Source organism: Chrysemys picta, chromosome 7 (genome assembly GCF_011386835.1).
Source record: "Chrysemys picta bellii isolate R12L10 chromosome 7, ASM1138683v2, whole genome shotgun sequence".
Lineage (NCBI taxonomy): Eukaryota > Metazoa > Chordata > Testudines > Emydidae > Chrysemys > Chrysemys picta.
In genome coordinates this window covers 50,899,428-50,926,139 of record NC_088797.1, presented here as the reverse complement: position 1 = coordinate 50,926,139, position 26,712 = coordinate 50,899,428, and the positions used below count along the sequence as shown (strand labels likewise).

Below are 26,712 nucleotides of genomic sequence, written 5' to 3'. Positions count from 1 at the left end.
GTTGGCTATGATGACACTCACGCTGAAGGGGAGATTGGGCTGCTGGTGGCCAGCAGGGGGACTGGGCTTTCCTTTGCCAGACCGCTTCCTTTGAACTGCCAAAAACTCCCAGGGTTGAAGGCAGAACACTCAGCCAAGGGCAAAACTGCTCTGCTCCTAACTCTTAGGCATTGCAACATGCACCGTTCAGTCTATAACACCCTGCTTGGACCTTCAGTACCTAGGGCAGAGGGGGTTCAGGGCAGAGACTTGAAGGGATCGAATAGTCTGGCTTAGCCAGTACTCATATATTGGGCGTAGGGCATACTATATTATGGCTTTCCCATAATTCTGTCCACTTGGCCCACTCTTGTCAAGAGATGTATATATCCCACAATACTCCGCAAAGCTAAACGTAGCTTCTGACATTAGCAAAGAAAAAGCCTGTCAAAGGCAAAATACATTCATTCTACGTTGGAGGACAAGTACCTTCATGGGCAACTGGTTTCAAATGTAATATCCAGAAGAGAGAGAAAGAAAGGTACAGAACAGTAATCTAGTGGACTGGCACAAACAGGTGTGTTGGATCATCAGAGACGTATAAAGTGATTTGTAAGCTGTAAGCAAACGTGCTATAAATGTAAGTGGTTTGGGGGCGGATTTCAAAGCACCTACTGTGTAAGGTGAACTGAGTGTACTGCAAGAAACCGCCTCCCAGAAAGATTGTAATCATGTTAACTCTTTCCTTCCTTGTAGAGTCCATGGCTGGAAGGGACCGTTGTGATCATCTAGTCTGACTAATGCAACTATCTTCTTTACTAGTCTACAGTTCACACAACAGAAACTCTGTAGCTTTTGTATTGTTCTGCTTAGCCAATTTCCTGTCTAAGGACAAAGTTTGCTGAACTTGCTGCTGTTGTCTGTACTCTGAAATGCTTTCACAGAGTTAATCTTGGTGCATGTCTATTAATCAATACTTGTCTCATTATCTGCCATAACTTCAGAAAAGTACTTACCCATAAGAGCCTTTTAAAAAAACAGCTACAGACAATCCAAGGTGGGGGCAGGATCTCTTTTGTACAGCATTGGGAGGATGGGATGTGGGATGTTCTCTCTGTACAGCACAGGTTGGAGACCACTGTTGAACTGGGACCCTGTTCAAAACCTACTGAAGTAAATGGGTTTTTCTCTTGACTTCAGTGGGCTTTGGATCAGGCCCCGAGAGAGTACATTTGTCCCCTTATTAGAGGAAAAATGATGTCGACTCTTCCTCCATTTGAAGTGGCTGAAGGCATGTCACCCTGCATTCTTGGAGCCCATGTGAGAGAGGAGTGCTTGCCAGATAGTCTCCTTTTGTGACCTGTGTCTAAACAGCTCTCTTGTTCCAGGGCAAAAGGGGCATGCGGGACAGGAGAGGTGCCGAATCGCAGAGACACAGCCGAGCGCAGTGTAAGGCTAAACTCTACCTTGCTTTTACCGTGGATTCTTTTCTTCTTTATAGGTGGCTAAAGGAGCACTGCCAACTTGAAATCAATCAATTTTTTAAGAGCTGAAAGTAGGCTCTGGTCCTACTCTCGCCTCTCAGTTCCCCTACCAGTTTTGTCAGGTTTACAATCACATTGTCCTGTTTTATTATGTTTTTTCTCTCCCCCTTGCTGTGTGTAAAAGACCCACACAAACAGGGGAAACCAACTGATTGTACACAGTCAATCAACCAGTGTAAAAATTAGAGAAATATTTTCCCCTGATCTCTCTTAGTTACAGCAATTGTATGGGAGGGTTGTACAAATAGCATGTAAAAAATTGCACTTGTGTGGCATTGACTGTCCTTACTTGTAACATCTTAGATCACTGTAAATTGATGGTGATTAGAGAGAAAAAACATTCTTCATATGCCTTGATGTGCCTGCCTGAGGCCTCTGACAGCACTTTGTGTGCAGCCCGTTTCATGGGCGCCCTGTAGGATCAGTGTTTCCCCTCCTGTTTCTGAGTAGCTTTTATTGTAGAGGCACACACCTTGTCAAGTAGGGGCAGAGACAGGTTATCAAACCACTTTTAAGTCATTATTTTGAAACTGACCATTATTTTGAAACTGATTTAAACTTGGCTGTGTCCCTTTAAATGAAATCAGCTGGTGGTCTCAGTCCAGGTGCCAGTTGGAAAATGCCTGCATTGCATTAACTGGCACCACCAGAGTCAGGGCTGGATGGGTCATGAAAACAAATTTATCTTCTCGGCCTTAGAGGAGTGAAAGCTATTGGCAGAGCAGTGTGGGGAAGCTTGCACTGTATATGCTCTGTGGAGAGAGGGCTTCCATCTCCAGGGTTGGTCGTCTTTCCCCCAGCTCAATATTTGCGCACACCTGTATTTTTGTAAAAGTTTCTCCTAGGGCGGAATCTGATGTTGGCTCTTCTGTCTTCCCATTCAGCTCCATCAGATGTGTCCACTTTCATCTATGATCCTGAGACTGGGAACTACTATGACCCTATAGCTGGGTTATACTACGACCCCAAGACACAGGTGAGTGGGTGGGCAGGGGAATATACACCTAGCTGGTTTTATAGCAGGTTGTGTGAACTCTCCTCTAAGGAGCACATTTCACAGCGTTGGTGCCACTTTCCCCTTTGGAGTCGGATGGTGCAGTTGAAGGAGGTCTGGGATATGGGAATACAGATTGGGCTTTATTTCCAGGTCCTGTCCCCTGCTTAGTGCCCCGAAAGTTCAAGAAGCTCTGCCTTCCCAGTAGAGTCTACAGGACTGACTTAGTGGGAGGAGAGATTTGGAACTGATTGGATTCACGTTGGTTCAGTTAACTCACTAAAGCAGTGATACTCAGACCTCAGGTGTTCAGGAGCCAAATTAGTAATTGTCATTACCCAAAAGGGCCACAGTCGTGTGAACTCATTGTTTCATTTACTATAGTATTATATAGTCATACTTAAACAGTATGATGGGGGAAATATTTAGTTTTTAATCCAATCTATCTAATTCTTGCAGCAAAATGACTGACCAAGTATTATTTTATTAACTGTAATTGGCTAATAACATAGTAAAAGCATTCGGATTGGTTAATAACTTAGATTGGTTAATAATGAAATCACAGTGTTTTAATATCATGTGCTGCAAAGAGTTGCAGGAGACATGTTAAAGAGCTGCTTGCAGGCTCCTGAGCCTCAGTTGGAGTATCACTGCCCTAAAGGGTGCTTTGCTCCACCCTACGCTCTTCCCTGTCCCCTAGAGTCCCACCTCAGAGGTCTGTGTCCCTGCTTTGTTCAGCAGACATGCCACAGGCAGAGTGCCTTTCCTGGACCTCACCGGAGACTGAAAGCACATGACTGCCACCATTATGTGATGGTGAAAACCAAGCTTTATCTCTGGTCTTCTCGCTCACTCCATCTTCTGGCTGTATGGCTGAGCCATTGTTGTGTCCAGAGCCTAGAGTGCTAGCTACAGCCCTGCTGGGAAAGCGCTATCCAGAGCAGGTCTTCCCAACCCCATGGGGGGCTGTTTCCCCACGGACGGTAGCCATAAGTGTCCTGTGGCTGTGCCCAGGGTTACTGTGCCATAGACTCCTCCCCCCCCTCCCCCAGCCAAGTCCACTGTGCCACTCCCACTGTCTCATTCTTCCACTGTCTCCTTCAGTCCCTTTGCCCTTGCAATCTCTTTCCTTTGCTCTCTCCATATCATCAGTCTAATACTGGGACCCAAGCGTTTGCTCTTCGCTAACTCTCTTGCACACACTCCATTTCAGAAACAAGTCACAGTGGGCCGAGAAGCAGCATCGGCCCCTACGAACGGCCGGGGAAAGAGGCATGGGAGCCATGAAAAGACAAGTGAAAGGAAGGAGCTATCCGGCAGGGACAGAAAGGAGAGAGGCAGAAGTACTTCAGCGAAGGTAAATCGTCTCTGTGATCAGAATGGTCCAGTGTCTAAGGCCCGGCAGCTGAGCTGCGAAGAAGGAGCTGAGAGGAGCTGAAGGTCTAGGAGGGAGAGCAGGGACAGTGAAAGAGCAGAAGAGTCACTGCGGAGTGTGGGTTCTCCACCTGGGAGTCACGACCACCTTCCCGTTCTTTATGGCTAGATGGCAGCCATAGGGTGGGAAGTTGAAGCTAGACAAATTCAGACTGGAAATAAGGCGTATGTGTTTAACAGGAGAGTCATTCACCATTGGGCCAGTTTACCCAGAGCTGTCGTGGATTCTCCATCCCTGACCATTTTTAACTAAGACTGGCTGTTTCTCTAAAAGCTCTGCTCCAGGAAGGATTGTGGGGTGTTCTCTGGCCTGTGTTCTCCAGGAGGTCAGACTAGATGAGCACAATGGTCCCTGCAGGCTCTGGAGTCTAGGAATCTTTTGTAACTCGTAGGCCCCTAATGCTGAAGGCATCTGGGCATCGTAACAGAACTGCCACCAAAAGCCCCATGGTACATAAAGACAACATGCCAGCAAATGCATCTTCACCTCCCGCCCAATCGCATGCCCTGAGCAATCAACCCATACCCCCAAACCATACATGGACAGGAGAGCCAGGCAGCAGTCCTGGGCTGGAGGGAGGAGGGGACCAACGCTTCAGCTGCTTCAGGCAGAGCTTAGATCGTAAGCTGTTTGGGGCAGACATCCTTTTTTACTGTTCTGTATAGCACCTAGCACAGTGGGGCCCTGAGTCTGGACTGGGGCCCCCAAGTGCTATTGCAACACCAACAGTTAATAACCTCTGTGCCCAGAGGGGAGCTGTGGTATGGAACCAGCTGACAGCTGTGATCCACCTCAGGGAAACGTATGTAGGCAGGCCTGTTTGGCACAGCACTGAGCACACGGGGTTTGATCCTGACTGCGGTCTCTGGGAGCTGCTGTAACAAAATGCCAGCAAGAGGGGGATTGATGGGCATGGGGGTTTTGACATGAGTGCAGCCAGAAACCGCTCGCCTCCTCTCCTGTCCTTACCGTGCTGTAGTGCACCTGTGGGGGAGAGCTGCTCCCTGAACAGGGAACACTCTGAAGGCAGATTACGCAGCTCTGTTGCTGACGAGCACGGTGGGCGACTCAGCATCTTCCCTCACTTCGAGTTCAGTACAGGAGGGTGCATAGTCCTCTGGGACTAGAGGTGTCTGAATGGGTAATCCTACTCTTGTCATGCCCCCAGATCCCAGCCTGCCTGTAGCAGGGACACGCAGCCTCCCTGGCAGCTGCTGTCAGTATTGCAATGGACTGGTCCAGCAGAAAGTGCTCAACAAACTGGTGGGGAGGGAGGGGGTTCATGGAGAACTGCTGCTGCTGCACCAGACTGCAAGGACATTACCTCTAGGACACACACAGCCTCTGCTGAGCCCAGAGAAGGTGTGTTTGCAACATTAAACCCTTCTGTCCTTCCTCTGACTGTCTGTCAGGGATGCTCGCTAAGTGAGTTCCCAGCCGCTCTTTGGGCACTCTCACTTTGCTGTCCAGGACACTGCAGGTTTAACTCCCGATCTTGGATGTTTCAGAATGAATTTTTAGAAGAGAAGCCCCTTGTGGAAGACGTCTTTAAAAAACCATTGCCTCCCACGGTGAAGAAGGAAGAGAGCTCAGCCCCGGTAAGACGCTCTGTAGCATGTGTTGCTGTTTGGCTTGTTAGTGGAGAAAAATTAAACTAGACAGAACCTTGACCTGATCCTCTGTTGGCTTTCCTAGCACAAACCCCATTGCTGCAGGGTATGGAGTGCAGAGGAATGCAGCTGGGGGTCCCTCCATTTGCACCTAGACCCCAAAGCCTTAGCCCCTGCTCCCAATGCTGTTTGTTTAACTTTATGCAGACTTCTGATGGAGTGGGGTTGGAGGCCGCTGTCTCTGCACCTGGCATCTCCTTATCTCCCCCTTGATTTACACCCTGGCTTTGGGGTACTCTTGCTTCTGGTGCTCATCAGCCAGAGAAGGGAACGTTCAGAGAACTGCAGAGGGTTTTTTTGTTTTGTTTTTTTAACTCCGAACTTGTTTTGCACAAGATTCGTGGACCAGAGAGGTCTGTAGGTAACACGCAGTAATCTCACCCTTTTTAAGGTCTTGGGAAATCCAGGGAGAGTGACACTGCAACTGGCATACAGGAAAGAGACATCCTGCTGCACACCCCATGCCCAGTCCCTCCTGACTTGGAGAGGCAATCCCCGTGCTTAAATACATGGCTGGGTGGCTAATGGCCAGGCACCCCATCTTGGGAATACAGGGGACATTTGACTACTTAGCTGCTAGCTTCTTTCCATGTGGTGCCCATGCTGCTGAAATGCCACCCACTTCTCCACCAGGCAGAGACAGAGGCGGGGGATATTACATGAGGACCTGGCAGGGCGGAACAGACTTGGGGTTGCAAAGTGGCATTATCCTCTGCTGCTCTGTCTGCAGCCCAAGGTGGTGAACCCTCTGATAGGGCTCCTAGGCGAGTACGGAGGAGACAGCGACAACGAGGAGGAGGAGGAAGAGGAAGTGCAGTTGCAGCGGCCACAGCCTCCCCATCCACCTGCGCAGCGGGAGGAGCAGCCCAGGAAGGCTGACAGTGACGAGGACAAGCTAACTGACTGGAATAAGCTGGCCTGTTTACTGTGCAGGAGGCAGTTTCCCAATAAGGAAGTGCTGATCAAGCATCAGCAACTCTCCAACTTGCACAAGGTAATGGAAGGCCTATGGGGGCCCCAGCTGGTCCCACTCTTCGGGGCTGCAGTTGACTTAGCCTGTGATTTATGAGGGAAGGGGAAGGAGTTGTGTGGGTGGAACTGATTGGATCCTGGCTCAGTAGCCTGCGAAGCCTCTCTGTTCAGAGCCTTTGTGTGTGGACAACGTGTATGGATGCTCTGTAACTAGCTAAAGTGTGGTATTACGGGCTGCAGAACCCAGCAGGCATAAACAACCTCCCCAAGCCATGTTCTGTACTGGGAAGGGGGAAGTTAAAAGGAGCATTCTCCCGCACGGGTTTCTGGGGAGAGCCGTGTGCCTTTACACCTGGGACGTAGTGTGGAGATGAGCTATAGGAAGTCATCTGTGCTGTAGGGTGGTTATTGGTTAACCTGCCTCAGCAAGGAAGGGCGCTAAAGGGATAAGGCTGAGCATGCCTGTCCTGGGATGTGCTACCTGCTAGTTCTCTGATGGGGTGGATGAAGGGAGTCAGCTGTTGGGTGATATGGATTCCTGGCTGGGTACTTCTGAGAGTGCTGCGTACAAACTAGCACTTACTACCTGAATCTATAGACACTATTTTCTACACACAGCGAGACATTTCGGGGGGGGGGGGGGTGAGGGGGGGAGCACGGAGAGGGATGCAGGCAGAGTTGCAGAGACAGAAGTGAGGACAGTACCTGCCTGTGTTCTGCACAGGTTCAGCCAGCTCACTTCAGTGAGTACCAAATTCACACACTCTCCGGAACACAAAAGGCTACGAAGCAGTGACGGTGATTCCGTGCTCTACAGCTTGGCTGGGAAGAGAAAGGAAGGACTTCTGACTGTCCAAGGGCAGGCGCCAGTCCATGGGTATTAAATGAGTTGCGAAAGCAGCAATGCTGGGCGGCATCGGAGGTTATGGCCTAACGCACGCAGGTCAGGCAGGAGGTCAAATGTTAAGTTTTTTTGGGCTCAAAATCAAAGATCAAATCATCTAGACTCAATCCATGATTCCAGCTGTTTGCTTTCTCCACTGACAGAGACTTCTGCTTTCCTCCTTCCAGCAAAACCTAGAGATCCACAGGAAGATTAAACGATCCAAGCAAGAGCTGGCATATCTGGAGAGGAGAGAGCGAGAGGTGTGTGCAAGTGGGGGTGGGGAGGCTTTAACTCAGCATGGTACATCTGTCACCCTACCGAAGCAGGATCCTGCGCTAGCCCACAGCCAACCCCTAGTGTTCGCTTCCCCCCACCATGCACACGTTGTAGAGTTCAGCCTACGAACCACGTGCAGTCTAGGGAGTCTTATGCTGTGGCCCTTGGTGCAAAGGTATGACCTTAGAGATGAGTATGTCAGCCAGATAACAGCCTGAATCTGCTCTTCCTCTCAAATGGCACTAGGTATGATCTTGGTGTGGTGCTGTCCTTGCAAAAGGAGGAGGTTCCAACTGGAGCTGGTGTTATGCTTGTGTGGGATGTTCAAGGTACCCTGACTTGTATGCAAAATTAGCGCAGCTGTCAAGTGGCTCAAATAAAGGCATGTAAATATTGAGTATCTTCCTGGTTAGCGAAAAGTAGCACCACATTTAGTGGAAAAGCTGTTTACTTGCAAATCAACATGTTTTAGTGGTTTCCGACCAATGAGAATCAGCCTCTCTTTAGGGCAATAAGTGAAGTACAGATGCAAAGCATGATTAAAATCAACGGGTTACATCAAGGCTTGAAATCAGTGATTTCAATTGCTTTGATTTTTCATCAGCCCACCTGGATGTAAGTGGTTCTTGTTTCACCAGCACTCTGTGCCTTGCAGGGCTCCCTGTGGGCTGCCCCTGTGCTCATGCGAGCTGGAGCATTCCAGTCTGTGAAGCAGGGGCCGGCACCCACCCTGCAGAGCGTGGGGAGCAGCAGGAGTTTGGTGTCTGCAATGCTGGAGGGGTGGCTGATGTCCATATTCCTCCTTCCCCACTCAGTGTCAGCTACAGCATAAGCACTGGTCTGATCCCAAGTGGGCTGGATGCTGGACTTGTTGGGAGCAATGTTGTGACACTGTGATGGAGGCCCCGTGGAATGGTGCCAAACACAGGGCTATAAAAGCCTCCTATGTATCCAGCAGTCAGTCAGTCAGGCCAAGAAAGCGGCTCTTCAGCTGCTGACATAGAGTATCAGACAGTTCCAGCTGCTCCCTGGAATCCCAGAGGGACAGTCCCATCTATTTGCTTTGTTGGGCCACATTCAGTGTGCTGCTCTAACCCACTGGTGAGTGTCTCCCAGTTCCCTCTTTGTGCCTGTTCTCTCGTCTAATATACAAAATCTTCCCTGGGGTTGGTCCCAGCTACCTGAGAGCCTTTCTCCCTCCCTGACAGAGGGATGTTTGTGAGTGTGGGAAACTGAATTTCCACAGGACCGGACCAAGACTGTGGAACTCACTGCCACAAAAGCGGTTCTGGGGCCTGACTGCCCTCAGAACGAAGGGCAATGACTTATTGAGGAAAAGTTGTGTTCTGCAGTCTCCCTCGCTCCCCAAACATACCGCCCTGCTCACTAACCAGGCTCCTCCCCGCAGGCTGGAAGGGGAAGGAGGCAGAGGAGATGACTCTTTTGTGTCTTTACAAATACTTGGAGGCAATTGGGTCTTACAGTGATGGAGAGCACGTCAATTATCTAGACTGCTGCTCCCCATGGAGCTGCAGGCAGGGCAGTGACTCAGTCATAGCTTCTCTACTAATGCTAACTCTCTTCTGCCCACTGTAAAGGGGAAGATTAAAGACAAGGGAAATGACCGGAGAGAGAGATTTCAGCGCCTGGACTCACCAGAGAGAAAACGACTGAAGGAGGCCTGGGATTCTGAGAGGTAACAGCTGCTTCAGGGCATCCAGGACTCCTCAGAACTGCTGGTGCTGTCAGCGGCTGGGTGCGCCAGACTGGCACATTGTGTGTAGCTGGAGGAGATAAGACCAGCAGGGCAGATGGAGGAGGGGGTGAAGGGTTGGACAGCTGGCTGCATTCTCTGTGTAAAGCAACATGGAGTTTTAGCCTTTCATGAATTCTCTGACCTTTCAGTGGCCTCGTTGCCAAATGTACAGTAGGGCCCTTTGAAATGAGCAACATGTGCTGGCAGAGGAGGCGGGGGGGGGGGATTTAAAGCTGGGACCAGATCCTTGCTGGCAAAGGGAGGAGCCTGGCTACCCTGTTCCTAGGAAGTTGAGAGCCAGGTATCTGGGGCAGGTGAGTGTCCCTGCCCAGGCTCCTCGGGGGTGTCATTCCAACTGGTTCTCTCCTTGTTCTCCTGTCTGTAGTTTGGAACCACAGAGAGAGAAGGGAGCAGAACAGGCTGCAGGAGGAGGAGGAGCAGGGCCATGTTTTCATCTGCTCCAGCTAAGACAGACACACTTGGCATTTTTCCTTCTCTGTCAGAGTAGCTGAACAAAGAGAGCACTGCCTGTGCCTGGGGCACAGCGCCATGGTTTGTCTGCAGGTGCCAAGGCATCCTAGGCAGAATAAAAGCCTTAGGTGTTCTAGGCTGGCTTAAAAGTGACCTGCAAAGAGAAGAAATGGGTTTGTGCTCCTTGTTTCTTTCTGATATATGAAGGTTTGGAAGGAGGCTTTTCCCTGTGCGTTTTGTGGATCAGAAAGTCAGGTCTTTGTTTTCTCCATTTTTCCTGGAAGAGATTAGATGACTGGAGAACTTACTGTGTGTGTGGTAGCATAGATACCTAAAAAATGGAACCTGACTGAAAGGGGAAGTGTTTGTTGTTCAGAGTGTTGAAAGCTGTTTGTTTTTTGCTAACGATCCGTGAGAACAGTTGAAAGAAAAGCCCCCCTTGTTAAAAATTGGACACCTTTACCCCTTCAGCTCAAATCTGAGAGTGTGATCCCAATTCCTCCTAGCTCAGTGTTCAAAAGGAAAGCTCCAGCAAGACAGGAGGGACTTCCCATTCCTGGTATTTCCAAAGTTTATATATAAAACCCAAACCCTGTACATACACGCATGTGTACATAAAACTTTTCAGGCCGCCTTTGAGTATCTTAAAGAATATATTGTTAAGGATACGCACCCATTTCCCCTCCCACTCCCCTGCAAGTCACCTTGAAACTGAACTTCAGGAGCTACGTTTTCCAAAATGTGCCTGAATTATGCATGCATAATGCTCCATAGTGAACCCAAAACAAGCCTTAAACAGCATGTTTCATGCATGCAATATGGGTGCATCTTTGCAAAAAGCCCTTGATGTTATCCAAGGTGCAATCAATTTTGTGTTGAAAATCCCTGGTACCACGTTGGAAAATAGAATAAAGCGATGTGTATGGATACCTATAGTTGTTTTCTTTTTGCAGTGACCATAATCCTGCGAGTAAAGCAAGAATCGATAGTAATAACAAAGGAAGCCGCATGTTGCAGGCTATGGGCTGGAAGGAAGGCTCAGGACTGGGACGCCAGCAGCAGGACATGATGTCGCCAGTAGAGGTGAAACGCTTTCCTTTCCCTTCAAAATCAGATAGTACAATCCTGAATTTGGTAGCATTTCCCATGCCCATCTGAAAGAAATGTGGGGGGTAGGGGATCCGCCTGGTGAGATCAGAACCGTGCACAGCTTCTGGAAGAGGGAAATAGCCCCTATTCACAGATTGGTACCGTTCAAAGCCAATGAAACCATTACATCCTTTGGTCTGACCTCCTGTATAGCACAGGCCCTGAAATTTCACACCGGTTCACCTGCCTTGAGCCCAATCACATGTGCCAGTGCTGCTTGACAAGTACAGTGGAGGGAGTTTGTCATAATGAACAATGTAGTCATTTAATTTTACCCCTTGCAGTTCAAGCAGTCTCAAATTGCATTTGTTTGAAATAATGTGGAGATTTCACTTAAATGTTTTGCCTTATGAGACTAGCATGTGCTAGCTGGCTGCTATATGTGAAATATGTGTAGTGTTGGTTACATATGTCACATGGTATTGTTTCTGTACTCTGAATGGAGGATGTATGTAACTCCACAACATAGCACGCAGTGTGAATTTTGCATGTTCCGATCCAGTGTATAATTCAAAGCAGATCACCTGAGGCTCGGAATGTAACGTGTGTGCTTGAACACTCATTATCCCAGGCAGCAAACACACCATTCCCTCTCTGGTTCAAACATGGTCAGAAAATGTCCTCAGGTGCTCACTCTGCCCTGACCAGGAGACCCCTGCAGCTGATGGGATGGGCACTGTAGAAAAGCCAGCTCAGATTAGCCCTGGGAGGCTGACCTGCAAACAAGATTCCTCAGCTCATGACAATCCTGTCAAGCTCTCAAGGAGAAGCCACAAAGATGTAAGGTCCTCTCCTCCCATTTCATGTTAATACAGGGCCTTGTGCTTCATTCAGCCTCTGGAGACTTGGATCCCTTGGTTGAATTGATCAAACCCTCGGCATCCAAATAACTAGCATTTAAAAGTAAACACAACTCCCACGCTGTGTGTTGCTCTAGTTGGGACACTCTAGGCAGGCAGTATTGCATAATACAATCACTGGCTCTATGACACTGATCGTTCACAAGGTCAGAATTCAGAGCAAGCGAGGAGAGCCTATGGGAATCCCATGTGACGGGAGAGGAACTGAGAGTTGTGATCAGACAGGTTAATGAGAGAGATTGTTCCTTGTGGGATCTGAGATTCAGCCTCTTTTCCTTTGCTCAATGTCCTCCTCAAACCAAATTGGTTTTGATTGCCTCCATTACTGGCTGTATAATATGCTGCCACTGGCTCTTGTCCTCTCCCACCCATCCTGGTGCTCTGAGCATCGCTGTTTCCTGGATTGCTCCCTCCCCATTGACTGACCATGCTTTGGAGTCTGTTTTCCTAGATTGTTTGCTGTCTTGCTTTCTTTGTCCACGGCAGCATCAGCAACTCCTCCCAATATCCTCTCGGCATGTTAGTGCACCATGTAACCCCTTTTCCAGGTCATTAGCACAGCTGTCAAATAAAGCCAAAGCAATCTCCCTGGCAGTCTGTGCTGATGAAGAGAACACAAAGAATTGCTAAAACAAGCTGTCTGTATTGTTTTCAGGCAGAAGGTCAGAAGAAGGGAGCTGGCTTAGTAACCCAAGGGAAGCCCAGCAAAAGGCAGTCCAATGAAACGTACCGGGACGCTGTCAGGAGAGTTATGTTTGCCCGCTATAAGGAACTTGAATGAATGAAGTGGAATCCCACAAAACCCAACTCTCTCTCTCTTTCTGTGTCACAGTGTCTCTCTTCATTTTCAAATTGTTATTGGTTTTGCTGCTAGAATTTTTTTTAAATAAAATGGAAAATTTGTCAGTGCTGTTTCCTTATCTCCTCCCCCAAAATCTCTGCTTTAAAAACAAACCTCACTTTAGAACCTTCCCAAGACTTCTCCAGCCGATGACTCCTCATCTCTCCTGGGGCTCATGCTGCCCTTTGAGTGACTGGGGCAGGACTAGAGTGGCAGAGATGGGCTTCCTCGGTCTCAGTGACGCTTCCAGAATGTTGCACACGTGATTTTTCGCCAGCTCTGCAGACGCAGAGTCACTCTCCTGCAGCAAGTTTCCTTTCCTCTTAGAAACACAGGACTTGCCAGAGTGGAGCAGAGCCAAGATCCATTGAGCCCAGCGTCCTGCCTATGTGGGCCAGCACCAGACGCTTGAGGAAGGTGTGAGAAACGCCACAGCTGGTATGAGTCTCATCTGAACCCCTGTTGGAGATTAGCTCAAGCCCTGAAGCATGAGGTTATCTCCCTTCCAGGAATCATTGGTTAGCAGTAACTGTTCTAACTTGTTAGCCATATATTATTGTTACTTATTTGTATCATACCACCTAGGAGCCAGCTCTGGGCCAGGACCCCACTGTGCCAGGGCACTGTACAAACACAGACCAAACGACAGTCCCTGCCCCGAATTACTGACAGCCTACATGTCCAACACCCCTGAGTCTTATAAGTTCCTGGTCTTGGGCATGTCCAACAGCTGTGAGCTGCCCGTTCCTGTCCTTGGTGTCAGGCTGGGAAGGGCTGCTCAGCCTTCCACTGCCAGCCCTGCCCACATCACAACTCTGGGAGTGTGTAACCAGCCCCAGGTGTTGGAGGGCTCTGACATTGTTTGTGACCACACACAAACTCTTTTGCCTCTTGCAAATATTACTGTATATAGTGTGACGGGTTGAATCACAGAAACCCCTTTGGGACTGCCACCTGATGTGCTGGGACTACCTCTGAGCCTGTTTTCCCTGTCAGCTTGGGACCTCAGTACCTTGCCTTGTTCGAGCCAGACACGCTTGCCTGCTGCAAACACAGATACAAGTCTAAACCACATCCCCCACAAGCTGCAGGCTTACCTGAAAACAGCTTAAGAAGTGCTCCAGTCTCCAGCACTCAGATATCCAGCACCCAATGGGTTCCAAATCCCAAATAAATCCATTTTACCCTGTATAAAGCTTATACAGGGTAAACTCTAAATTGTTCGGCCTCTATAACACTGATAGAGAGTTATGCACAGCAATTTGCGCCCTCCCCACCCCCCAGGTATTAATACTTACTCTGGGTTAATTAATAAGTAAAAAAATGATTTTATTAAATACAAAAAGTAGGATTTAAGTGGTTCCAAGTAATAACAGACAGAACAAAGTGAATTGCCAAGCAAAATAAAATAAAACATGTAAGTCTAAGCCTAATACAGTAAAAAAAACTAAATACAGGTAAATCTCACCCTCAGAGATGTTCCAATAAGCCTCTTTTACAGACTAACCTCTGGGTCCAGCAGTCACTCGCACCCCTGCAGTTACTATCCTTTGTTCCAGTTTCTTTCGGGTATCCTTAGGGGTGGAGAGGCTATCTCTTGAGCCAGCTGAAGACCAAATGGAGGGGTTTTCCCAGGGGCATATATAGTCTCCCTCTTGTGGGTAGAAACCCCTCTCCTCTCCAATGCAGAATCCAGCTCCAAGATGGAGTTTTGGAGTCACATAGGCAAGTCACATGTCCATGCATGACTCAGCACTTTACAGGCCGATGCCACGTTCCGAGGAAAGCTCAGATGTGGACTGGTGTCCTTCAAAGTTCATTGTCAGCTTAAGTGTTTCTTGATTGGGCACTTACTGAGAATAGTTTTTTCTCACGAAGCTGACCAAATGCTTCACTGAGGCTACTTAAAATCAAACAAGTACACAGCCAATATTCATAACTTTGAATACAAAAGTGATACATGCATACAAATAGGATGAATATATTCAGTAGATCATAACTTTTGCAGAGATATCATATGTTACATGTCATATCTAGCATAAAACATATTCCAGTTATGTCATATTTACACTCATAAGCATATTTCTATAAAGCATTATGGGTTGCAATGTCTCATATAGTTTCCCTTTAGTTTAGTTCAAGCTATTTGTTAAGTTAGAGACCAAGCCCTAGTCTACACTACGAGTTTAGGTCAAATTTAGCAGCGTTAGATCGATTTAATCCTGCACCCATCCACATGACGAAGTCATTTTTGTCAACATAAAGGGCTCTTAAAATCTATTTCTGTACTCCTCCCCGATGAGGGGATTAGTGCTGAAATCGACATCGCCGGGTCGAATTTGGGGTAGTGTGGACACAATTCGATAGTATTGACCTCCGGGAGCTATCCCAGAGTGCTCCATTGTGACCACTCTGGACAGCACTCTCAACTCAGATGCACTGGCCAGGTAGACAGGAAAAGCCCCGTTAATTTTTGAATTTCATTTCCTGTTTGGCCAGCGTGGCAAGCTGATCAGCACAGGTGACCATGCAGAGCTCATTGGCAGAGGACCATGGAGTCCCAGAATCCCAAAAGAGCTCCAGCGTGGACCAAACGGGAGGTACTGGATCTGATCGCTGTTTGGGGAGACAAATCCATGCTATCAGAACTCCGTTCCAAAAGATGAAATGCCAAAATATTTGAAAAAATCTCCAAGAGTATGAAGGACAGAGGCTATAACAGGGACCCACAGCAGTGCCACGTGAAACTTAAGGTGCTCAGGCAAGCCTACCAAAAAACCAAAGAGGCAAACGGCTGCTCCGGGTCAGACCCCCCCAGACATGCCGCTTCTATGATGAGTTACCTGCAATTCTAGGGGGTGCCCCCACCACTACCCCACCCCTGTTCATGGACTCCTGCAAGGGGGGAGTCTCACGCAATAGGGATGAGGATTTGGGGGACGAGGAAGATGATGAGAAGGAGGAGGGTAGCGCACAGCAGGCAAGCGGAGAAACTGTTCTCCCCGACAGCCAGGAATTGTTTATCACCCTGGAGCCAATAGCCTCCCAACCCTCTCAAGGCGGGCTCCCGGACCTTGAAGGCAGAGAGACACCTCTGGTGAGTGTACCTTTGTAAGTATAATACATGATTTAAAAGCAAGCATATTTAATGATTAATTTGCCCTGAAGACTTGGGATGCATTCGCGGCCAGTACAGCTACTGGAATGCATTCAAGCAACATCCGTTCTTTATCTCTGTGTTATCCTCAGGAGAGTGATATCATTCATGGTCACCTGGTTGAAATAGGGGAATTTTATTAAGGGGACAATCAGATGTGGCGTTCCTGCTGGGCTGTTTGCCTGTGGCTGAACAGAAATAATCCCCACTGTTAGCCACGTGGTGGGGGGAGGGGTGAAGCAATCATCACAGAGAATTGGGTGTGTGTGGGGGGGTTTAGTTGGGTTTGTGCTGCACGTTAACCCGAAAACCGCAGCCCCTCCAAAAACCGGCAGGCCCTCAATATAAGAGGCAAAATGCAACCTTGTATCAAAAGCACATGTGCTATGTAATGTTAACAGCTTGGTTCACCATGAAAGAGTCTACCCAATGTTCTCTAAAATGTGTCTTTTTAAAGAATACTCTTCCTTTTCTTCCTCCCGCAGCTGCAAATGTTTCAACGCTCACCCTATCATCTCCGTCCCAGAGGCTAGCGCAGATAAGAAGCCGAAAAAAACGCACTCGCGATGAAATGTTCTCTGAGCTCATGCAGTCCTCCCGCACTGAAAGAGCTCAGCAGAATGCGTGGAGGCAAACAATGGCAGAGTCCAGGAAAGCAGAAAATCAACACGAGGACAGGAGGGATGAGCAAGAGAAAAGGTGGCGGGAGAAAAAGGAGAGGTGGCGGCAGTGTGATGAGAGGAGGCAGGATGCAATGCTGAGGCTACTGGAGGATCAAACTGATATGCTCCGGCATATGGTTGAGCTGCAGGAAAGGCAGCAGAAGCATAGACCGTCGGTGCAGCCCCTGTGTAACCGCCCGCCCTCCTCCCCAAGTTCCATAGCCTCCCCACCCAGACACCCAAGAATGTGGCGGGGGGTAGGGGGGAGGGGCTCCAGGCACCCAACCATTCCACCCTGGAGGACTGTCCAAGCAACAGGAGGCTGGCATTCAATAAGTTTTGAAGTGCAGTGTGGCCTTGTCCTCCCCTCCTCCCCCACCCCTCCTGGGCTACCTTGGCAATTATCCCCCTATTTGTGTGACAAATTAATAAAGAGTGCATGATTTTGAAACAACAATGACTTTATTGCAGTGATCAAAGTGGGGAGGTCGGTTGGCTTACAGGGAAGTAGAGTGAACCAAGGGGGCAGGTTATCATCAAGGAGAAACAAACAGAACTCTCCCACCGTAGCCTGGCCAGTCATGAAACTGGTTTTCAAAGCTTCTCTGATGCACAGCGCACCCTGCTGTGCTCTTCTAACTGCCCTGGTGTCTGGCTGCGCGTAATCAGCAGCCAGGAGATTTGCCTCAACCTCCCACCCCGCCATAAATGTCTCCCCCTTACTCTCTCAGATATTGTGGAGCACACAGCAAGCAGAAATAACAGTGGGAATATTGGTTTCGCTGAGGTCTAACCAAGTCAGTAAACTGCGCCAGCGCACTTTTAAACGTCCAAAGGCACATTCTACCACCATTCTGCACTTGCTCAGCCTATAGTTGAACTGCTCCTGACTACTGTCCAGGGTGCCTGTGTACAGCTTCCCGAGCCATGGCATTAAGGGGTAGGCTGGGTCCCCAAGAATAACTATAGGCATTTCAACGTCCCCAATGTTTATTTTCTCATCTGGGAAGTAAGTCCCTTCCTGCAGCTGTTCAGACAAGAGTTCCTGAAGATGCGAGCTTCATGTACCTTTCCCGGCCATCCCATGTTGATGTCGGTGAAACGTCTCTTGTGATGAACCAGTGCTTGCAGCACCATTGAAAAGTACCCCTTGCGGTTTATGTACTGGTTGTCAAGGTGGTCCAGTGCCAAGATGGGGATATGCGTTCCATTTATCGCTCCACCACAGTTAGGGAACCCCATTTCAGCAAAGCCATCCACTATGACCTGCACATTTCCCAGAGTCACTACTCTTAATAGCAGCAGCTCAGTGATCACGTTGGCTACTTGGATCACAGCAGCCCCCACAGTAGATTTGCCCACTCCAAATTGATTCCCGACTGACTGGTAGCTGTCTGGCGTTGCAAGCTTCCAGAGGGCTATCGCCACTCACTTGTGAACTGTGAGGGCTGCTCTCCTCTTGGTATTCTTGTGCTTCAGGGCAGGGGAAAGCAAGTCACAAAGTTCCATGAAAGTGCCCTTACGCATACGAAAGTTTCGAAGCCCCTGGGAATCATCCCAGACCTGCAACACTATGTGGCCCCACCAATCTGTCCTTGTTTCCCGGGCCCAGAATCGGCGTTCCATGGCATGAGCCTGCCCCATGGTCACCAGGATGTCCAAATTGCCAGGGCCCGTACTTTGAGAAGTCTGTGTCCATGTCCTCATCACTCTCGTCACTGTGCTACCGTCGCCTCCTTGCCTGCTTTTGCAGGTTCTAGTTCTGAACATACTGCAGCATAATGCACGAGGTGTTTAAAATGATCATAATTGCCACGGTGATCTGAACGGGCTCCATGCTCGCCGTGGTATGGCATGAGCAGGAGAGCAGAGTTGCAGCAGAAGCGGGAGCCCATGACAGCCAACATGGAGAAATTCGCTATTGATCAAGACAAGAGCAGGAGAGCAGAGTGGCAGAGGAAGCGGTGGTTGGAAGACCAGTTTTTCCAACCTATTGCACCGTCCACGGCCAGAGCAGAAGAGCTAGTTGCAGTGGAAGCAGTCATTCGATGACGATGGTTAGCAGTCCTACTGCACCAGCTGGTGAAAGCAGTATGGCATCCGCACGGAAAAAAAGGTGTGAAACGATTTTCTGCCGTTGTTTCATGGAGGGAGGGGCGACTGACGACATGTACCCAAAACCACCCGTGACAATGTTTTTGCCCCATCAGGCATTGGGAGCTCAACCCAGAATTCCAATGGGTGGCGGAGACTACGGGAACTGTGGGATAGCTATCCACAGTGCAACACTCCAAAAGTCGACGCTAGCCTTGGTACTGTGGACGCACTCTGCCGATTTAATGCACTTAGTGGGGACACACGCAATTGACTGTATAAAATCGCTTCCTAAAAATAAACTTCTATAAATTCGACCTAATTTCGTAGTGTAGACGTGCCCTTAGTAGGTCCCTAAAGGGACTTCGCCTTGGGATGGTTTTAAACCCTGTGATCGCTGTAAAAGGCCCATGCTTATTAGCGATCCACATAATAGTTGTTTACGGTGCTTGGGCGAAGGTCACATTAGTGATAAGTGCAAAACACTGCCACCCATACCATAGCATCGGCCATCTTGTTGCGCAGGGCTTCGTGGCTGCTCCTCTCTGGTCTTGGAGGCTCAGCAGTCAATGCAAGACCTCCCTTTTGACTGGCACGCCCTGTTCGCAGAACAGACGGACATTAAGCTGCATGGCCTGAAAGATTCCCATATGACCCTAAAAACACTGGGCCTGTATGTCCCCAGCCCTGCCCACAAGCAGCCTCAGAGCCCGGGGAGCCACCCTCACTAGAAGCCTGCCTACGAAAGATTCAGGGGCTACAAGAAGCACCTTGGCCACCAACCCCCGTCTACATTCCAGGTGGGCTCAATCCGCAATAAGCAGATAGATAAGCATCTGTTTTGAGGGTACCCCCGAGGGCAACCTACTGGACTGTTCCTGGATCGTTCCTCCCCTCTGTTTGCCAACCGTCTTTCTTCCTTCCTCCCTGTGTGGACGTCTATAACATCGGACCAATGGGTCCTCAGTACGGTGGCGCAGGGTTACACCCTTCAGTTACTTTCTACCCACCCTTCACACATACCCTCCCCGTCCTCCTTCAGGGACACCTCTCATGAGAATCTTCTCATACAGGAGGTAGAGGGTTTACTACAGCTGGGTGCGGTGGAGGTAGTTCCTGTGGACAGAAACAAGGGGTTCTATTCCCGATACTTTTTAATCACCAAAGCCAAGGAGTGCGGTCTGCGGCCCATACTAGACCTGCGGGGCTTGAACTGCTACTTAGTGAAACCAAACTTCTGCATGATCTCCCTGGCTTCCATCATCCCCACCCTCGATCTGAAAGATGTGTACTTCCACATCGCCATCTTCGAGGGTTGACAGTAGGTCCCGACCACTATCAGTTCGAGGTCCTCCCATTTGGCCTAGCAACAGCACCATAGGTATTCACCAAGTTCATGTCAGTGGTGGCGGCTTACCTCAGATGTTGGGATATCCAGATCTACCCGTATCTCGACGACTGGTTTGTCAAGGACAACTCCAGGTCCAAGGGGACATTGCGGTGCTGCTAGCCAAGTGCCGCCGCCTCGGCCTGTTGGTGAATGACAAAAAATCCACGTTAGTTCCGGTACAGAGGATAGAGTTCATCGGAGTGGTGCTACACTCGACCTGCGCAAGGGCGTTCCTGCGGCTGGAGAGATTCAGAGCACTGACAGACCTCATCGCAGATGTCTCCGCGTTTCCCCTGACCATGGCCAGGATTTGCCTATGCATACTAGGTCACATGGTGGCGTGTGCATATGTGGTACACCGTGCCAGGCTCCGGATGCGACTCCTGCAGCAATGGCCTACTCCCAGTCCAGGGACCACCTGGAGAAGGTCATCACCATCCCCGCAACTGTACTTACCTCCCTGCGATGGTGGACTCACCCCAGGAAAGTCCTGGAAGGAGTTCCCTTCGTCAGCATTCCTCACTCAGTCGAGTTGGTTTTGGACGCCTCGGACCTCGGATGGGGGGTGCACCTCAGCACCCTCCAGGCCCAAGGCATGTGATCCCCAGAGGAGTCAACGCGACACATAAATGTCAAAGAGCTCAGGGCAGTGTACAGAGCGTGTACGGTCTTCCTACCTCACCTGTCAAGCAGTTCTCACAGACAACACAGCCTCGATGTTCTACATCAACAGGCAAGGCGGAGCGCGATCCTCAGCCCTTTGCCAAGAGGCACTCTGTCTCTCGGATGTCTGCATCGACCATGGAATCCATCTAGAAGTGTGTCACCTTCCAGGGGGCCAGGAACACACTAGCAGATCACCTAAGTAGGAACTTCTCCACCTGGAGGTAGCCAGCAAGATCTTCCACTAGGCAGAACAGGAGGTGCCACAGGTTTTGCTCCAGACGGGGTCTGGGTAAGGGCTCCCTCTTGGATGCCTTCCTCCTGCCATTGGCAGGAAGCCTGATGTACGCATTCCCTCCGATTCTGCTCATCAGCAAAGTCCTAGCAAAAAATCAAGAGGGACAAGGTGCAGTTATCATGATCGCCCAGGCGTGGCCTTGCCAGCACTGGTTCAAGATGCTATCAAGCTTGTCGGCAATCCCTCCCTGGCCCTTGCTGAACTGACCGGACCTGCTGTCACAGGAGCACGGCCTATTCTTGCACCCCAACCTTGTGTCCCTCCACCTCATGGCGTGGATGTTGCATGGCTGACCCCGGATGAACGGGCCTGTTCGGACGGGGCCCAGAAAGTCCTCCTCGAGAGTAGAAAGCCCTCAACTAGACAGACCTACCTGGCAAAGTGGACAAGGTTCTCCCACTGGGAGGCCGAATGGGGTATCTCTCCTTTGCATTCTTCAGTGCAGTCAATCTCGGACTACCTGATTCATTTAAGGAACCAGGGCCTGGTGCACTCCTCTATCAGGGTGTATCTGGTGGTCATTTCAGCCTTTCATCCGCCAATCCAGGGGCAGACTGTGTTCTCCCATGACATGACAGTCAGATTCCTTAGAGGCCTCGAGAGACTCTTTCCTCAAGTCCGGTCCCCAGCCTCTCAGTGGGATCTCAACTTGATTCTGTCCAGGCTCCTGGGTCCGCCCTTTGAGCCTTTGACCTCATGCTCCCTATCTCACCTATCATGGAAGGGAGCTTTCCTGGTGGCGGTGGCATTGACGAGGCGAGTCTCCAAGCTGCGAGCCCTGACTTCAGAAGCACCATACACGGTCTTCTATAAGGACAAGGTCCAGCTCTGGCCCCACCCAGCTTTTCTTCCCAACATGGTGTCCACTTTCCACATGAGCCAGGACATCTTCCTTCTGGTCTTCTGCCTTAAGTCCCATGAGACCAGTGAAGAGAAGCGCCTTCACGCTTTGGACGTAAGAAGGGCTCTGGCTTTCTATCTAGATTGGACAAAACCTTTCTGTAAATCGACTCAGCTTTTCATCTCAGCTGATAGGATAAAGGGCCTCCCAGTGTCCACGCAAGGATTTCTAACTGGATCACCTCCTGCATTTGGACCTGCTACGAGTTAGTGGTAGTCCCTACACCGCTGATAGTCAGAGCCCACTCAACCAGAGCGCAGGTATCTTTGGTGGCCTTCCTGGCACGCTTCCCGATCCAGGACATCTGTGGAGCCGCAATGTGGTCCTCGGTGCACATGTTCACGGCCCACTATGCAATCACACAGCAGGACAGGGATGATGCTGGGTTCCGCAGAGCTGTATTGCAATCTACATGTCCGTGAACTCCTTACTCGCCTCCGGGGTACTGCTGGGAGTCACCTAAGTTGAATGGACATGAGCAATCACTTGAAGAAGAAAAGACAGTTACCTTTTTCTGTAACTGGTGTTCTTCGAGATGTGTTGCTCATGTCCATTCCACAACCCACCCTCCTTCCCCCACTGTCAGAGTTTCTGGCAAGAAGGAACTGAGGGTGGGGGGAGCCGACGGCGCCCTATATGCCACAGCATATGTGCGCCACTCTCACTAGCGCTGGAGTCGGTTCCCTACGGATACTGTTGAGGGAAAAACTTCCGGTACCAGTGCATGTGGCGAATGCACACATCTTTGAGATGTGTTGCTCATGTCCATTCAACTCAGAACACCAGTTACGGAAAATGGTAACTGTCTTTTGTAGTATAGACAGGCCCCCTTAACTAGGGTTACCAGATAACAACTGTGAAAAAACGGGACAGGGTGGAGGGTAATAGGTGCCTATATAAGAAAAATTCCCAAAAAACTGGACTGTCCCTTTAAAAACGGGACATCTGGTCACCCTACCCTTAATCAAGCTTGTTTGGCCAAACCTCCTTCCTCCCAGCAATCTGGGCAGTGGGCCGTCCTGGAATGCACTGCCCAACCTGCCACTGATGTTGCTCTTCGTTCATGTCCCCTGGGTGCTGTGTCCCCCTCCTGAGGCATTATGGGGACAGCTGCCCACATCGTCCCAGAATGCACCAATATACATGGCTAGGCAGGGTGGAGGCATAAACCCAGTGGTGATGTCAGTAAAACTGAGGGGTTGAGGCCATCTGGCTTGCAGTACTTGTCACTGTCCAGGGTTTGCTAGTTCGACTCCTGCTCAGAGGCTGTCGCACAGGCAGGGCCTCAGCGGGGCGTGTTACATAAAATCAATACTTTCTATTACAGCCTCCTCCCTGGGGGAATATCCAAGATCAGCTGCTTCAGAAGACAAACCCCTCTAGCTCCAGCATTGATGGCATGGCCCCTGGAGCAGAGGTTGCTTGGAAATGGGCACTCTGCTTTGTCTGCAGCTTTCCTGCATTGGCTTAGTAACGTTGCCCGAGTTGTGCTGGATTCTAGGCCAGTGTATTGAAATTACACTGCTGAGTTGTCCCTCATGCAGTGGATTTAGCAATACAGATTGCTGATCAGGCAGCCTCCAGATATCCTGTGAGAAACATGCACTGTAGTGGAACTGAATGCTTTGCAGACCACTCAACCCCACCTTCTCTGCCAGTGAAATTAACCACTTTTCCACTCCAGCTTTCCTGCTGCTATCTCAATGGAGAACCGCACAGGGTTATGCTAGGGTTACCATACGTCCAGATTTTCCCGGACATGTCCGGCTTTTTGGGCCTCAAATCCCCGTCCGGGGGGAAATCCCAAAAAGCCGAACATGTCCGGGGAAAATAGGGACGTGCTGGGCCGGGGGCCGGCGGTGCTGGGCCGGGGGCTGGCCCTGGGGTGCGGGGCCGGGCCGGGGGCTGGCCCTGGGGTGCGGGGCCGGGCCGGGGGCTGGCGGTGCAGGACCAGCGGTGCGGGGCCGGGGGCCGGCACCCCAGGAACTGAGCCAGGCTGGAGACGCTGGGTCCAGCCGCTGGAGGGAGCCGCTTGGTTGCGGGGGCCAGACTGGGCCGCACCTCCTCCTCCCACCCCCAGCTTACCTGCTGCCTGCTTCAGGCTTCCCGCGAATCAAATGTTCGCGGGAAGCAGGGGAGGGGGCGGAGTTGGGGCGGGGGCATGGGTGGGGGTGGGGCTGGGGCCCCGTGGAGTGTCCTCTTTTTGGACACTCAAAATATGGTAACCCTAGGTTATGCCAATTCTGTGGCTGTCCCAAAGATCATAATGTATACCACTTACACCTGAATAAAGGGGGTTTGAATATCAGGCAGAACTAGTTTGCTCTACTGAGCTATATTGTAGCAGTGTAGCCAACTCTTAAAATTTTTTGCAAGCCTTATATTTTACTATTTAAAGTTCCCGCTCCTGCAGTCCAGTGATTATAAAAACTGAGATTCTCCCCTATTCTTAAAATAAGTTTCTAGCCCCCATTCTTGCAGAGATGAGCTTGAAACATGACAAGTACACCTGACAAGCAAATAAAACAGCCCAAATATTTACTTTGGCTTAATCTTTTTTTCTTTTCTTTTAATCTCATGAGTTTGGAACACATAAGCATGGCGATACTGTGCAGTCTCTTTTGTCTATAAATGGAAGGGAATGGCCATAGCTGGATTTAATGCCATTATGCTGCTGTTGCTACATAGCTGTGGAGCTTGGTAAGATATCACTTTAAGCTGTGTTGTTTCCATGGAGAAAGTGAAAGAGCCTTGGAGAGGGGAGGGGTGGTGATACAATAAGATATACATGACAGCGGAAAAGTCAAGGGTTGTGGTATTGTCCCCCCAACTCTTCTGAGGCCTGGTCACTCAAGCCACATCTGGCTGCTTTTTCGTGTCCATATTCCCCTCCTAGTAGGTCGGGCACTGGCCCTAGAACAGGTGTCTTAAACACGCGGCCCGTGGGCTGCATGCGGCCTGCGGGGTGATTTTCTGCGGCCCGCAAGCCCCTCGCAGCCTCCCTGTCCTCCCCCAGTTTTTACCAGAGCGGCATCCAGACATGCATCAGGAGCAGGGCAGGCTCCCTGCCTGCCCTGGCCTGCCCAGCTCCAGGAAGAGGCTGGAATGTGGGGAAGGGACTGCGGAGGGGCTGTGTGTGGCTGTTACTTCAGGCAGCACCCCCAGCAGCTCCCATTGGCTGGGAACGGGGATCCGCGGCCAATGGGAGCTGTTGGAGGCAGTGCCTCAAGCAACAGAAACACACAGCCCCTCCGCTCCCCCCTTCCCCATGTTTCAGCCTCTTTCGGGGACAGCGCAGACAGGCAGGCAGGGAGCCTGTCCTGCCCCTGGTACGTGCCGGGCCAGATCCTGCCCCCCAAACCCTTCCTGCAGCCAAACCCACTGCCCTGAGCCCCATGCCACACCCCTCCTGCACCCCGACCCCCTGCCGTACCCTGCACCCCTCCTGCACCCTGACCCCCTGCCTCACCCCGCACCCCTCCTGCATCCCAACCCACTGCCCTGAGCCCCATGCTGCACCCCTCCTGAGCCCTGACCCCGCCGTACCCTGCACCCCGCCCTGAACCCCCTGCCTCACCCCGCACTCCTCCTGCATTCTGCCCCCCTGCCCTGAGCCCCCTGCCGCACCCTGCACCCCGACCCCCTGCCTCAACCCGCATGCCTCCTGCACCCTGACCCCCTGCCGCACCCCACACTCCTCTTGCACCCCAACCCAGTGCCCTGAGCCCCCTGCTGCACCCTGACCCCTTGCTGTACCCCTCACCTCTCCTGCACCCCATACCCCAACTCCCTGCCCTGAGCCCCCACCACACCCCTCCTGCATCCCCTGGGGGCAGGGAGGGGGCAGAGTTGGGGTGGAGATTTTGGGGAAGGGGTTGGAATAGGGGCAGGGAAGGGGTGGGAAGAGGCGGGGCAGGGGTGGAGCCTCATGGAAGGGGTGGAGTAGGGGCAGGAGGGGGAGGTGTCATCAATGCGGCCCTCGGGCCAATGTACTAGTCCTCAGGTGGCCCTCATGATCATTTGAGTTTGACAACCCTGCCCTAGAACATGAGACCTGGGTTCAATTCCTGGCCAATCCCCTGAGTCCCTGCCTGCCTGTAGATAAATCCCTTAACCTAAGTAGGGCTTCAGTTCACCTCTGTAAAATGGGGACAAATACTTCTCTAGCTCCTATGGGCACTTTGAGGCTAACATCCACTATTGAGTGAAGGTCTCAGACACCACAGTGAGGAGGGCTATAACATCATCATTCTCCTGGTGAGTTTGCTGGAGACTGGGGCCTTCTCAAAATGAACATAGCTCTTGCTTTGCAAACCCCACAGTAGAACGACAGCAAGATCACCCACATGATCCGTCTCCTGCTGTACAGCATTTATTGTTCTCGCTGCCGCGTCCTGGGCTTTTTGAGGGAGGGGAATAGCCAATAAAGATTTGTTGTGTATGAAATCTATAGGCTCCGCATAAATGCTAGGTTTTATTATCTAGCTCCCATGCAGCTGAATCTGAGCAGCCTACAGTGGTTTCTCCCTAGAGGAGACAGGAAGCCAGAAGGATTATTTCCAGCTGTTTTACCTAACTCCCTCCCACAATGCATGGTTGCCAATGACACTGCACCCCCTCCCCCACACACTGCTGCTCTGCACAGCAGTGAGCACTGGCTATTTTTGGGGTGCCCAGGAACATGTGGGAGCAGTTAGCTGAGTATTAGATGGGC

At 50.5% G+C, this 26,712-nt stretch overlaps 1 protein-coding gene and 1 long non-coding RNA gene across 7 annotated transcripts in view; one reads left to right on the top strand and one right to left on the bottom strand.

The window, feature by feature from the left end:
* Positions 1–12,898, top strand: part of RBM6 (RNA binding motif protein 6) — a 150,052-nt gene extending 137,154 nt beyond the window's left edge. For 3 of the 6 annotated variants that reach the window (XM_065551412.1, XM_065551413.1, XM_065551411.1), the window contains exons 14-22: positions 1,368–1,428; positions 2,408–2,499; positions 3,731–3,874; positions 5,461–5,550; positions 6,353–6,616; positions 7,642–7,740; positions 9,355–9,452; positions 10,937–11,066; positions 12,648–12,898. In XM_065551412.1, coding sequence (XP_065407484.1) covers positions 1,368–1,428; positions 2,408–2,499; positions 3,731–3,874; positions 5,461–5,550; positions 6,353–6,616; positions 7,642–7,740; positions 9,355–9,452; positions 10,937–11,066; positions 12,648–12,773 — 1,104 coding nt within the window. In that variant the 3' untranslated portion in view covers positions 12,774–12,898. Of the gene's footprint in view, positions 1–1,367; positions 1,429–2,407; positions 2,500–3,730; positions 3,875–5,460; positions 5,551–6,013; positions 6,215–6,255; positions 6,617–7,641; positions 7,741–9,354; positions 9,453–10,936; positions 11,067–12,647 lie in introns of those variants that run through there. The other 3 variants (XR_010589143.1, XM_005289342.5, XM_065551414.1) reach the window with 3 other exon arrangements.
* Positions 12,899–19,206: 6,308 nt separating this feature from the next.
* Positions 19,207–20,959, bottom strand: LOC101944982 (uncharacterized). Its single transcript, XR_006174364.2, has 3 exons — positions 20,819–20,959; positions 20,164–20,276; positions 19,207–19,345 (listed from the first exon to the last, which is right to left on the bottom strand). It is a non-coding gene; the product is annotated as an uncharacterized LOC101944982 (long non-coding RNA).
* Between the last annotated feature and the right edge of the window lie 5,753 nt (positions 20,960–26,712).